This window comes from Perca flavescens, chromosome 14 (assembly GCF_004354835.1).
Source record: "Perca flavescens isolate YP-PL-M2 chromosome 14, PFLA_1.0, whole genome shotgun sequence".
Classification (NCBI taxonomy): domain Eukaryota; kingdom Metazoa; phylum Chordata; class Actinopteri; order Perciformes; family Percidae; genus Perca; species Perca flavescens.
The window spans coordinates 2855523-2869241 of record NC_041344.1 but is presented as its reverse complement, the minus strand read 5'-3'; the positions used below and the strand labels follow the sequence as shown (position 1 = coordinate 2869241).

At 40.2% G+C, this 13719-nt stretch overlaps 1 protein-coding gene across 1 annotated transcript; it reads right to left on the bottom strand.

Moving 5' to 3' along the window:
- Positions 1–1267: 1267 nt before the first annotated feature.
- Positions 1268–12587, bottom strand: LOC114568491 (gastrula zinc finger protein XlCGF17.1-like). The gene is made up of 3 exons (XM_028598103.1): positions 12529–12587; positions 11271–12062; positions 1268–1364 (listed from the first exon to the last, which is right to left on the bottom strand). Exons 1-3 carry the CDS (start codon positions 12585–12587, stop codon positions 1268–1270), a joined length of 948 nt encoding a protein of 315 aa, XP_028453904.1.
- Between the last annotated feature and the right edge of the window lie 1132 nt (positions 12588–13719).

Below are 13719 nucleotides of genomic sequence, written 5' to 3'. Positions count from 1 at the left end.
CTTTTATGCTCTTGACTTCGGCAGATTTTTTCCTCCCTAAAAAAAACTCTGTTAACGTTGTTCCTACCTTCCTCTTCATCATCTTCACTCTTCACAGGGACAGGAGTGAATGGGAACTTGGTGATATCAGCCTCCTCCAGCCCTTGAAGGTGCTCTCCCTCCTGACTTCTCCACATTTCCTCCTGTTCCTCTTTAATGTGTGGGGGGGGCTCTGGCTCCTGCTGGTCCACACTGGAGCTACACTCCTGCTGCTCCTCTTTAACAACAATCTGGCTTTTGTCGTCTGGAGGCAAAGCTGAAACACAGACAGAAGTTAAAGATTACAGGGTTCCCCCAAAAAAGTTGTTTAGCTCGGTGGCCAGTGTGAAAATGAGACTCTAAAAAAGCTAGAAGACGCCTAAGTCAGTGCTACAAGCTAACTGGAGATTCAGACAGACTACGTCTAAGTACCGGTTAAGATGACTTGAATTGTCATTATGTTTTTGTATCTTGTATTTGTTCTTGTTATAGACTCACACATACACACCCTCTAAGCCTCAGTGGTTACAATACTGTGCTGTTGTGTTCCAAGGTGAACATCACTACTATGTAACCATCCTAAGGGAATACCTATTAAATAAGAACCTTTGTTTATCTAGAAAATAGCCCCGAAATCACCATCAACAAACCCACCAGACTCCATGTAAATAATCAGTACTTATAACGTGTATAGAGCCAGCATATTTCCACGTGTAAATGGGTGAATTAAGGATTTATTTCAACCAAACCAGAGTAGTGATTGTTGGAACATTAGAAAGACAAACCAAGACGGCTTTTGATAGTTTTATTGTGTTTCTGTCCACTTTGAATGCAGTGTGTTTTACGATGATAAAAGTAGTGATTATTTACATGGAATCTGCGTATGAACAAATGCTTATTTACATACTGTACGTGCTATCGTCATATCGTTGCTGAGAGAAGAGATCCCAGGAAGGAGAGAAAGATCAACTGAAGGTTTAATGACCAAACCTGCTCTGTGTAGCCGAAGCTGAGGGTTGTAAACAGCGTCCAGTAGCTCCCGTTGTCGCTCGTTCTCCTCTTTTGAACGACAAAGTTCCTCCTCGTACTCTGCTATCGTTCTTTCAAACAGCCCAAATATCTCTTCAGCAGCCGCAGTTAGTCGCTGCTCCACCAACGCTCTCAGCATCTGGACTTTACACATTTTACCTCTCTCTCAACACAACAAAGACACTCTGCTAACACACCTTTCTGCTAGACGCCATCTTGTTCAAAGTGTGAAGTCAGCCGCAGCAAAGACTACAGCTTCCGGTGCAGATTGGTTGCTGAGCTTCAAAATAAAAGTCCGGAAGTGTTCCAGACTTCCTCTGGAAAACGCGCAGGAATATAAATGATTAAAACACACTTTTAAAGAAAGACAAATACTTTATTAAATTTCCAGAGCTCTGAGAAAATAATGAACCCTTTCCTTTTAATGTGCCAAACAGAAGATACAAGTTTTGGTCTTGCAGTGTAATTTCATCTGATTTTGTCGTTTGTCTGAAGGTGAACATTTATTTATTGTTTATTTTGTTCAGCCGTCTGTAACTCACAAAAGTCAATGCACTGATAACAAGCAACATACAAAACAAAACATTGTTGCTTTTACGCAGTGGCACAAAAAGTGGGTATGCGCTATATGCAGCGAAGCACCGTGGGGGCGCCAAAGCGATGGTAAAAAAAAGAAAAATATTAAAAATATTTGTTTGGGTGTTTTCTATATGTAGCTGCTTTTGTGTGTTTCTAAATCATTTCTTAATTTCCTCAATGTTATTATATAACATTGTAGAGGACTAACAGGCTTGAGTAGGCGCCCTGTCTCATAAGATTCCATCATAGATGAGAAGAGGGAGTGGGGGAAGCTCCCTACTATGGCCACGCCAAGACCCGGGCTATTGGCGGATCCGGTCTTGGTGTGGCCATAGTAGGATTCGTAATATCGAGAGTGGGGGGCGCCGTGAGCGCTGAGCGAGCAGGTACAGTAGTGAGTTGTCATCTGTGAAAAAATATGGATAGAGCAAAAAAGCTGTTGGGGGCTAAAAAATAGAAAAAGACAGAGGGAAAAGGAGATGACATGTTAAGGGATGCAACAGCAGTTAAATAGTGGATGGTGAAAGGCAACGGGTAGGATTTAAAGTGTAACGTCTGTGCTTGGAGATTAGGTAGCGTTAGCTAACACTGGGAATGTAGCAGCCAAATATTCATGTTAACAGACCAGCTAGCGTTAGCTAACACTGGGAATGTAGCAGCCAAATATTCATGTTAACAGACCAGCTAGCGTTAGCTAACACTGGGAATGTAGCAGCCAAATATTCATGTTAACAGACCAGCTAGCGTTAGCTAACACTGGGAATGTAGCAGCCAAATATTCATGTTAACAGACCAGCTAGCGTTAGCTAACACTGGGAATGTAGCAGCCAAATATTCATGTTAACAGACCAGCTAGCGTTAGCTAACACTGGGAATGTAGCAGCTGAATATTCATGTTAACAGACCAGCTAGCGTTAGCTAACACTGGGAATGTAGCAGCCAAATGGGGGTTTACGGCTAGCTTAGAATTGCTGAGCTGAAAACTTGAAAATATAAGGTAGCATGTTCAATAAATGACAAGAATCTAGAAAACATAACTAATGCTATAACTCTGGTACCATGGAATCATTAACAGATTTTATTTTACCATTAGCTGTCAGACATACAGGCTAGGCCTAATTACAGGGTCACATCTCTCTCTCTCTCTCTCTCTTTAAAGGTCTGTGCTAAGTGGCTCTCTCTATATTTGCATATACAGATTCATTTCTTAATATTATTAATATGGAAACACTAATATGGAAAATCTATTACATAATCTTTGTTTGACAATATGTCTTAGTGGAGAAGAACACAGGCAAGGAGTGAATGAGACATGAGCCCAGTGATGACATCAGGTAGGAGTTCTATTAGTTGGACCACACAAATCTAAATGTCCAGTATGGTTTGAAGTTTTGTTGACCAACCTATTCACTGTGTCCTTTTTGGGGAAAAAATAGTGCAGACAGAGATGGAAAATATAACAATGAGCCTACGTCTAACAGCGGGGACGTAGTAAACATATCAGAACTGGGAGCACACTTATTTATTTATGTTTTTTGTGGAGCACCAAAATTGTTGCTGCATAACCCTCTGACACTGGGTAGTTGCGCCCCTGCTTTCACGTCCACAAACAAAACACGAAATTAACAGACAAGAAAACAAGAAACAAACGGGAACGAAAAGGTGTAGGCTGAAGCCTGAGCTTATTACATCTACCCCTTTTTATATGAATTATATTCTTTCATACGAAGATAAAAGTTACAGAAACTAAATATACACTATATAACCCAGTACGACACAAACAATATCATACGCTTTGTGTACCTTCTGGTATTCATACTCTTGTTTTATATTTGTAAATTATTGCGATAAACGATAATATTCTCGTTGAGAGACCATTTTCATCTAATACAATGATAATGGCATAATAATGCAGGTACACCTTATCAAAGCTCAATAAACTTTTATTTCTAAAGAATATTTAACACTGGAACTGGAAGACATTTTAAATATCCACAATAAATGAACAAAACAACCAAAAAAACAATAAATAAAATGGACTCTCAGTCTCCGTTAACAAAAAAAGCACTGGAATAAAAACTAAAACACAATCAAAATATTAACGTTACCTGAAGACAGCGTGTAGTTTCTTTGAAGCATCTCACATCACACTTTCAGTCACTATGACCACTACTACGGTCAGAAAAATTGTGCCAAAATATGAACAAATAACGTCGCTGTCAACAGGCTTATCTGCTAATGTTAGCTACCGACTGTTAGCTCGAAACCATCCAGCAACTAGACGGTACCGTAGTCCGTAGGGTGCAGTTACCTGAAACCGGTGATTTAATGTCTCTGCTTATTTTACACACAGTTTAACAACAAAACAAAACGCTGAGTCAACATTACTAGCTAAGTTTTTCATGTTGGTTTTGAACCTTTTACTTTTTTATTAAGAAAACCGTCTCAAGCACAGTACAAGTATCAGAATGTTGCATAATGAAATGAAGGGGGAAACAAAAAGCAAAAAATTATACAAGCATAATAAATACATACAAATGAACATATAATCACAGTAACATATGCATATACATATAAACAACTAAATAAATCAGAGAGAGAAAAGAAAAAAGAGGTTGTCTCCTTGAAATAATCCAAAAAAGAGCTCCAAGATTTCAAGAAAAGTTCGGGTTTCATTCTAACTCCAAATTTAATCTTTTCAAGTTTGAGGGCAAAAAGTAGGTCAAAAATCCGTTTGACGGAGATGGCAGCTTCCAGTTAATCAGTATAAGTCTTCTAGCCAACAGTGTGCAAATTGAAATATTATCCCTCTCTAAAGCTGTAAGTTTAACATTTTCCGGAAGGACCCCAAATAAAGCTGTCAATGGGTTGGGATCTATTACTGGTGGTAAGGATTTCTGAAATACAACTAAAGATTCCCCCCCCAAAACATTAATAACTTAGAACAGGACCAGAAAGAATGAAAAAGAGAGGCTGGCTCTGCAACACAGCGTGGGCAGGTGGGGTCTAAGTCAGGAAATATCTTGGCAGGTTTCACCCTAGACCAATGAATACGATGCACTAACTTAAATTGAATAAGCCTCGAGCTACCTGGAAAACGGTTTTAAAACAGTAACGTTAATACAGCATGAGAGGCAGAGGGACCATCACCGCAGCGTTCGCTAACGTTAGCTTCTTGTCTCATCTTGGATCTGATAAACAGTAGATTCATCAAATTCAGTGTCCACAACGCTATTTTCCAATAAACTGTAGCTGTCATTGTTGTTTAATTAATATCGATGGTGCGTTGCTGTGTAGAGAGGAATCGGCCGACACTGTTTCTTGATTATAAAAGTTTATTTACATCAAAGAAATTCAGCATCAATTTACAAGCCCTGCAGAGCTCGGAGAGGACCGCTTCTCAGATTCTCAAAAGTCACTCTGCCTCTTCTTTGTTTGAACATGGTGTATCTATTCTTCATAACTTAGGCTGGGATCGGAAGCTGACCAATGGCTACAAGCCAACGGGCCTTATCTCAACATCCTGGGGGCCCATTGATAATGCATGCCAGATGTGTTTTGTGGCCAGTTCCTGTGGCCCTTTTCCTATAGAAGTATCCCCCGAAAGTAAAGTTCATCACTTCTAGCTTACATATAGATAGTTCAGATATGGCCTAAATACAAATTATAGAATGATCAGATAAAATAGGATGACAATACACCTCATCATATTTCCCAGGACCTGCGTGAGTGCGGATTTCATGTTGCGGCTTTCGTCGCTGTTTGTCACTTTGCCTGAGATTGAGTGACGAGTAGTACTCGCCCTGTTGTTTATTTGGTTGCCATGACTTGGTGAGTGATGACATCCTGTCACTGTTCCAGTTGCTCAGTAGAGCACACAGCCAAGCAGAGTCATGTAATTACGACTTTATGATTTTTCATAAACGGCTGAAGGAGCAGCGGTGCGCCCTACATGTACATAGCGGAAACCCTGTTGTGCATCTGCCCGATATTTTTGATACCGTGGCGGAAGAGGAAAAAATAAAACAAGCACGCAAATGGTAATTATCACGGCCGGGAAAATTATCGAGCTCATTTCTATTTATCATGCGATTAATTGATTTATTGACTATCGCGGCCTATAAATAACTGATTTGTCGGTTCACGATAATTTTCCCCATTTATGATTCTGATTGCTCTCTTTTGAAGTAATAAGTAAACTGGATTTGTGATTGTTTTATATGTTTTCCCCCAAACTTCCAGACCATAAGTTATATATGGCAGTATGAGAGATTGACATAATAAATGTAATGAATGTGTATTAAGAATATCTTTGGTTTTGCTCAGAATTGCTATGGACTTTGGTATTTTAGTTTTAATATGATTAACATGTGGTTTCCAGCATATTTTGTGATCTGTGACAACTCCCAGAAATCTGTTTCAATTTCAATGTTATCTAACATAATATGTCTAAAATGCGTGAAATTCCGATGTCCAAATATTATGTATTTAGTTTTATTTATGTTGGTTACTCCGCCCAAACAGCTGACCAAGGTTTCAGAGGAAAGGACATCTCATTTCCCTTTTTCCTCGCATGATTTCATCTCGTCTCTCCCGTGCCTCATCAGTGGGAGGGACTAAGAAGCGAGGAAGGGAGGCAAGTGGAGGAGTCGAGGAGGCAATTAAACGGCTATGGGATGCACCTACAGTTTGAGGGAGACAGAGGCTAGGTCATTTATCTAAAAAAGAAAGATTAATGCTAAAACAACTTTTGAACGTAAACATGTATTTTGCAGAGGCCCCGTGGCTCCGTTTGACGCTTGGCACTGCCCAAGACGATTGTAATTGGTTTGAAGAAATGGCAATGAACCTGAGCACATTTTTCTCCCATCCAGGAATGTTGTGTGAACTAGCCAGATCTTCCTGCGCAGCGCTGTGGAGGAAGGTCTGGACATGCGAGACTACTAGCATGGTAAGTAGACGTTTGTTGTATCGTTGCATTAAGTAGAGCTGTGTAAGTTAGCATTTAACGTTATCTAACTGCTAACTTTAACGATCGCTAGCTAAGCCAGGTAATGTTAGCCTACTGTACGTTACTATACACATTGTGTGACCTGCAGGACCCGAGCAGAGATACGATGCTGTCCCGGGTAGGTCAGTATATGGTCTATTATGGAAAATGATGATCCAGCTAACTACAAATTGTTGCGGTGATCTGATACACAATGTTAGGGTATTGGTTAAGTTGTACAACGTAGAAGCTGTCACTTGTGTTTTTTTTTCTTGGTGGTCGTCTTTTTTGACACTTCTGTCGCTTTTCCCCAAAGTTAATTATACATTTTTTTTTTCACTTCTTACCGATGTTTTTGTCACATTTTTCCTGCGCCTTTTCATCTTGTTTTTCCCCCACGTTTTTGAAGCTATTTCCAACATTTTTGTCACTTTTTTTAACGGTCTTTTATCATACTTTTCTCTTCAAATGCTATAAAACTGAATAAAACAACCCCCAAATTCAATAAAAGCACTGAGCTGATCTTTTATTTTACTTGTGAAGAGTAATGGTTGTAGGGAACCTCCACGTTATTTTTTGACAATGTGGTTGAAAGAAAATCTAAATTTCTGATATAAAAGCTTTTTGAATATGGGAGGGTGAACTGGAGGGTTAATCGCAGGCTACACACCATGTTTTAAGGTGTATGCCGCCAACTACTATAACAACATTAAAGGTCCCATGGCATAAAAATTTCACTTTATGAAGTTTTTTAACATTAATATGAGTTCCCCCAGCCTGCCTATGGTCCCCCATTGGCTAGAAATGGTGATAGGTGTAAACCGAGCCCTGCAACATGGCATCAAGACGTTGCATAAACATACACGCCACTTTCCTAAAGCCAAATGGCGTGTTATCTGTACGCATTTTCAGCTATCCGCGTGTAAGTCTACGCGGTATACAGCAGATGTAAACATACCCACCACGTGGCGTCGCCACGTTGCGTGTTATTGCAAGAACGTGACGTACTATCACGAGAACGACACGCATGTAAAAAAAATAGGAAAAGTAACACAAAAAGCGACAAAAACACACTTAAGTAAACAATAAACGGTTGGGTTTAGGAAAGAAACATTGGGGAAGGCTTAAAAAAATGAAAATGGCCACACGTGAAAGTCCTGTGTTTTACCCATCCACCACCCTAACCAACCTCCTTATGCGGACCTTTATACTACTCGCTATGGCAAATATTCACTCGTAATGTAGGTCTATGGCGGCCGAATTACGTTGATAAATATGCTAAAAACCGATTATGCGTCTTGATAACACACCTAAATGGCATACGAATTGGCGTGTCGTACATACGCCACTTCATGAGATCAGTCTGAGCCCTGGGTATCCTGCTCTGCCTTTGAGGAAATGGAAGCTCAGATGGACCAATCAGCAATCTGCTCCTTATGAGGTCATAAGGAGCAAGGTTACCTCCCCTTTCTCTGCTTTGACCGCCCAGAGAATGTGGTCCACCTATGAGAGAGAGAGACATCATGGCTTTCAAACGAGCAAAGTGGCAGTTGGTCAAGGCCACACCCCCACCCTCCTCCTAAATAGCTACAGACACAGAAATGGCACATCCTAAGGAAAGCTCATTGTGCTACTGGCTCTAGTGGCTGTAATTCTGCACCAAGGCTGAATTTCGGGAAAGAGACTTCAGATACAGTATTAGTGGACCACTAAGGTCTATATAAAAGAGACTTCAGATACAGTATTAGGGGACCACTAAGGTCTATATAAAAGAGACTTCAGATACAGTATTAGGGGACCACTAAGGTCTATATAAAAGAGACTTCAGTTACAGTATTAGGGGACCACTAAGGTCTATATAAAAGAGACTTCAGTTACAGTATTAGGGGACCACTAAGGTCTATATAAAAGAGACTTCAGATACAGTATTAGGGGACCACTAAGGCCTATATAAAAGAGACTTCAGAAACAGTATTAGGGGACCACTAAGGTCTATATAAAAGAGACTTCAGATACAGTATTAGGGGACCACTAAGGTCTATATAAAAGAGACTTCAGAAACAGTATTAGGGGACCACTAAGGTCTATATAAAAGAGACTTCAGATACAGTATTAGGGGACCACTAAGGTCTATATAAAAGAGACTTCAGATACAGTATTAGGGGACCACTAAGGTCTATATAAAAGAGACTTCAGATACAGTATTAGGGGACCACTAAGGTCTATATAAAAGAGACTTCAGATACAGTATTAGGGACCACTAAGGTCTATATAAAAGAGACTTCAGATACAGTATTAGGCGACCACTAAGGTCTATATAAAAGAGACTTCAGATACAGTATTAGGGGACCACTAAGGTCTATATAAAAGAGACTTCAGATACAGTATTAGGCGACCACTAAGGTCTATATAAAAGAGACTTCAGATACAGTATTAGGGGACCACTAAGGTCTATATAAAAGAGACTTCAGATACAGTATTAGGGGACCACTAAGGTCTATATAAAAGAGACTTCAGTTACAGTATTAGGGGACCACTAAGGTCTATATAAAAGAGACTTCAGTTACAGTATTAGGGGACCACTAAGGTCTATATAAAAGAGACTTCAGATACAGTATTAGGGGACCACTAAGGTCTATATAAAAGAGACTTCAGATACAGTATTAGGGGACCACTAAGGCCTATATAAAAGAGACTTCAGAAACAGTATTAGGGGACCACTAAGGTCTATATAAAAGAGACTTCAGATACAGTATTAGGGGACCACTAAGGTCTATATAAAAGAGACTTCAGAAACAGTATTAGGGGACCACTAAGGTCTATATAAAAGAGACTTCAGATACAGTATTAGGGGACCACTAAGGTCTATATAAAAGAGACTTCAGATACAGTATTAGGGGACCACTAAGGTCTATATAAAAGAGACTTCAGATACAGTATTAGGGGACCACTAAGGTCTATATAAAAGAGACTTCAGATACAGTATTAGGGGACCACTAAGGCCTATATAAAAGAGACTTCAGATACAGTATTAGGGGACCACTAAGGCCTATATAAAAGAGACTTCAGTTACAGTATTAGGGGACCACTAAGGTCTATATAAAAGAGACTTCAGTTACAGTATTAGGGGACCACTAAGGTCTATATAAAAGAGACTTCAGATACAGTATTAGGGGACCACTAAGGTCTATATAAAAGAGACTTCAGAAACAGTATTAGGGGACCACTAAGGTCTATATAAAAGAGACTTCAGAAACAGTATTAGGGGACCACTAAGGTCTATATAAAAGAGACTTCAGATACAGTATTAGGGGACCACTAAGGTCTATATAAAAGAGACTTCAGATACAGTATTAGGGGACCACTAAGGTCTATATAAAAGAGACTTCAGATACAGTATTAGGGGACCACTAAGGCCTATATAAAAGAGACTTCAGTTACAGTATTAGGGGACCACTAAGGTCTATATAAAAGAGACTTCAGATACAGTATTAGGGGACCATTAAGGTCTATATAAAAGAGACTTCAGAAACAGTATTAGGGGACCACTAAGGTCTATATAAAAGAGACTTCAGATACAGTATTAGGGGACCACTAAGGTCTATATAAAAGAGACTTCAGATACAGTATTAGGGGACCACTAAGGTCTATATAAAAGAGACTTCAGATACAGTATTAGGGGACCACTAAGGCCTATATAAAAGAGACTTCAGAAACAGTATTAGGGGACCACTAAGGTCTATATAAAAGAGACTTCAGATACAGTATTAGGGGACCACTAAGGTCTATATAAAAGCATCCATAGAGGACCATGTCATGGGACGTTTAAACATTTAAATAATGAACTTTTCGTCTCAGTTTGACTTTCTCCTATTTCAAATATTCCCTTGATACTCCATTCCCTCCCTATTTCTACCACTTTGTCTTTTAATATTTACTACGGCAAGCCAAGAGGTACAGGAGCACTCAAAATAGGATAAGGGCGCCATCTGTAGGCCAGTATTTAGCACTTCCTTACCTAAAATTAAACAGTATCTTCTGTGTAAAAATGAATAATGTTACAGCTGTAATGCTGCTAGAATCCGATATTTAAGCCTCCTGTTGTCCTCGGGTCGAATCTGACACTTTTTCAAAGTTTTCAATATCAGAAATGTGGGTTTACCTTCAACAAAATTGCCCAAAAATAACATGGATGGTGCAATTAAAATAGCCCCCCCACATCATCACATAGCCTTCACCATACCTAGAGATTGGCATGGTTTTATGTTGGTTAGCCTAATAGCTGGTTTGATTTGCATTAAGAGATGATTTTATGGAAAGTACCCCATGCCAATCTCTAGGTATGGTGTCCCGTCACTTATAATGTACAGACAATCTGACCCAATACGGCTCAGTTTTTTTTATGTATCTTACTCTGTCAAGCGGTAAGGTGCTTCTGAATAGCCATACTGGGTTGTTATGTTATCCAGTCAGGGGTAAAGTATTGTTTCCCCCCATGGCGACTCCGCCACAAGCCACTAACTCAGAGCAGCTGAATGTTTTCTTACATCTTGAATCATGTTTTAGAGAGTTTAAAGCTGACTGAGGTTCTCTGATCTCTTTCTTATCAACACTGTCATCAGTCTCTGGTTGTAAAAGTGGATGTGAGTTCCTGGCTGGTTCTGGTCCTCTACAGTCCTCTCCATCAGCTTCTGTTTCCATCGGACCAACACATTTATGTGTTTTGACATCAGAACGCCAGGCAAATCTTTTGTCACAAACACTGCAGCTGTATTTTTTCTCTCCTGTGTGAGTTCTTCTCTTCGTGTGTGACCGTAGATTTTCACTCTGTGTAAAAGATTTTTTACAGACTGAGCAGCTAAAAGGTTTCACTCCTGTGTGGATTCTCATGTGTTTCTGTAAATCTCGACCCTGCATAAAGGATTTATTACAAACAGAGCAGCTGAAAGGTTTCTCTCCTGTGTGGATTCTCATGTGCATCTTTAAAGCTCCACTGTGTGTAAAAGATTTCTTACAGACAGAGCAGCTGAAAGGTTTCTCTCCTGTGTGGATTCTCATATGTTCCTTCAGAGCTGAGTTGTAGCCAAATCGCTTAGTACAAACTGAGCAGCTGAAAGGTTTTTCTCCTGTGTGAGTTATCATGTGTTTCTTCAGGGTTCCATTTTCAGTGAAAGCTTTACCACACTCAGAGCAGCTGAAAGGTTTTTCTCCTGTGTGGATTCTCATATGTGACCGCAAGTTTCCACACAATGAAAAAGCTTTCTTACAAACTGAGCAGCTGAAAGGTTTTTCTCCTGTGTGAGTTCTCATGTGGTTCAGCAAATCTCCTCTCTGTATAAAAGATTTCTTACAGACAGAGCAGCTGAAAGGTTGCTCTCCTGCGTGAGTCATCATGTTTGTCTTCAGAAGTGACTTGAAGCCAAATCTCCTCCCACACTCAGAGCAGCTGAATGTTTTCTTACATCTTGAATCATGTTTCAGAGAGTTTAAAGCTGACTGAGGTTCTCTGGTCTCCTTCCAATCAGCACTGTCATCAGTCTCAGGATCAGAAGAGTCTCCAGTCTGGTCTTCAGTCTCTGGTTGTAAAAGTGGATGTGAGTTCCTGGCTGGTTCTGGTCCTCCACAGTCCTCTCCATCTGCTTCTGTTTCCATGTGTTGAGTCTGTCTCTGATGAAGCTGTGAGGACTGACGACCAACACAATGATGAACTTTAAGGCTGGTGGACCTGGGGAATCTTTGCTCACACACAATGCAGTTGTATGGTTTCTCTCCTGTGTGGTGGGCCATGTGTATCCGCAAACTTAGTTTCTGTGAAAAATCTTTACCACACTCAGAGCAGCTGAATGGTTTCTCTCCTGTGTGAACTCTCATGTGTTTCTGTAAACTCCAACTCACCCTAAAAGATTTCTTACAAACTGAGCAGCTGAATGGTTTCTCTCCCGTGTGGATCGTCATGTGTTTCTTTAAACATCGTCTCCGTGCAAAAGCTTTCTGACACACTGAACAGCTGTAAGGTATTTCTCCTGTGTGAGTTCTCATGTGTTCTGACAGTTGTCCCTTCAGACTATATATTTTACCACAAGCCGAGCAGCTGAATTGTTTCTCTTCTGTGTGAACTCTCACGTGTTTCTGTAAACCTCCACTCTGCGTAAAAGATTTCTTACAGACTGAGCAGCTGTAAGCTTTTTCTCCTGTGTGACATTTCATGTGTGTCTTCAGATCTGCCTTGCAGGCAAATGTTTTCACACAGTTAGAGCAGCTAAATGATCGCTGTCTTGTCTCCTTCCAAAAATCACTATCAACACTGTCATCAGTCTCTGGTTGTAAAAGTGGATGTGAGTTCCTGGCTGGTTCTGGTCCTCCACAGTCCTCTCCATCAGCTTCTGTTTCCATGTGTTGAGTTTGTCTCTGATGAAGCTGTGAGGACTGAGCTTCCTCTTCATCATCTTCACTCTTCACAGGGACAGGAGTGAATGGGAACTTGGTGATATCAGCCTCCTCCAGCCCTTGAAGCTGCTCTCCCTCCTGACTGCTCCACAGTTCCTCCTGTTCCTCTTTAATGTGTGTGGGGGGCTCTGGCTCCTGCTGGTCCACACTGGATATACACTCCTGCTGCTTCTCTTCACCAACAATCACTTTAAGAACGTCTGGAGGTAAAGCTGAAACATAGACAGACAGCCGTTAATTGGAGTCTAAACAATACTTAGCTAATTAGCTGATTTCACAGTGATAAGCACGGGCCAACTAGTTGTGTGCTAAACCAAAAAGACAGGAAACTGTTTTTCACACTGTAATTACACAACACTCAGAGCAGATTTAGGCAGATTTGCTGACTTTGAGATTCTGATAAATTCCCCCAGAAGCAAAGAGTCTCATATTTAGGCTGTGAAACAGGCTGCTGGGATTCAGCTTTGTGGTAGTTGTTTATAAAAATGAAATCTTTGTTTTTCTTGATTAGCTAAATTCTACAATGGCTAAGAAACTTTTTTGCTGACTTTTTTAGGGCATTAGGTCGACCAAGCTGTAAGTGAGAAGACTATATGAGACATGCAATAACATGTTAATAAACTATACATATCTGGTTCTTGATGTGATTCTCATTT

Bases quoted from the DNA above. Each gene is read 5' to 3' on its own strand.
- LOC114568491 (XM_028598103.1), bottom strand. From the start codon at position 12,587: ATGTTTAAAGAAACACATGACGATCCACACGGGAGAGAAACCATTCAG. The intron at 12,063-12,528 runs GTAAGAAATCTT...GAAAACATTCAG, and splicing joins ACCATTCAGCTGCTCAGTTT to CTGCTCTGAGTGTGGGAGGA. The intron at 1,365-11,270 runs CAGGAACTCACA...CGCGTTTTCCAG, and splicing joins TGTAGAGGACCAGAACCAGC to AGGAAGTCTGGAACACTTCC.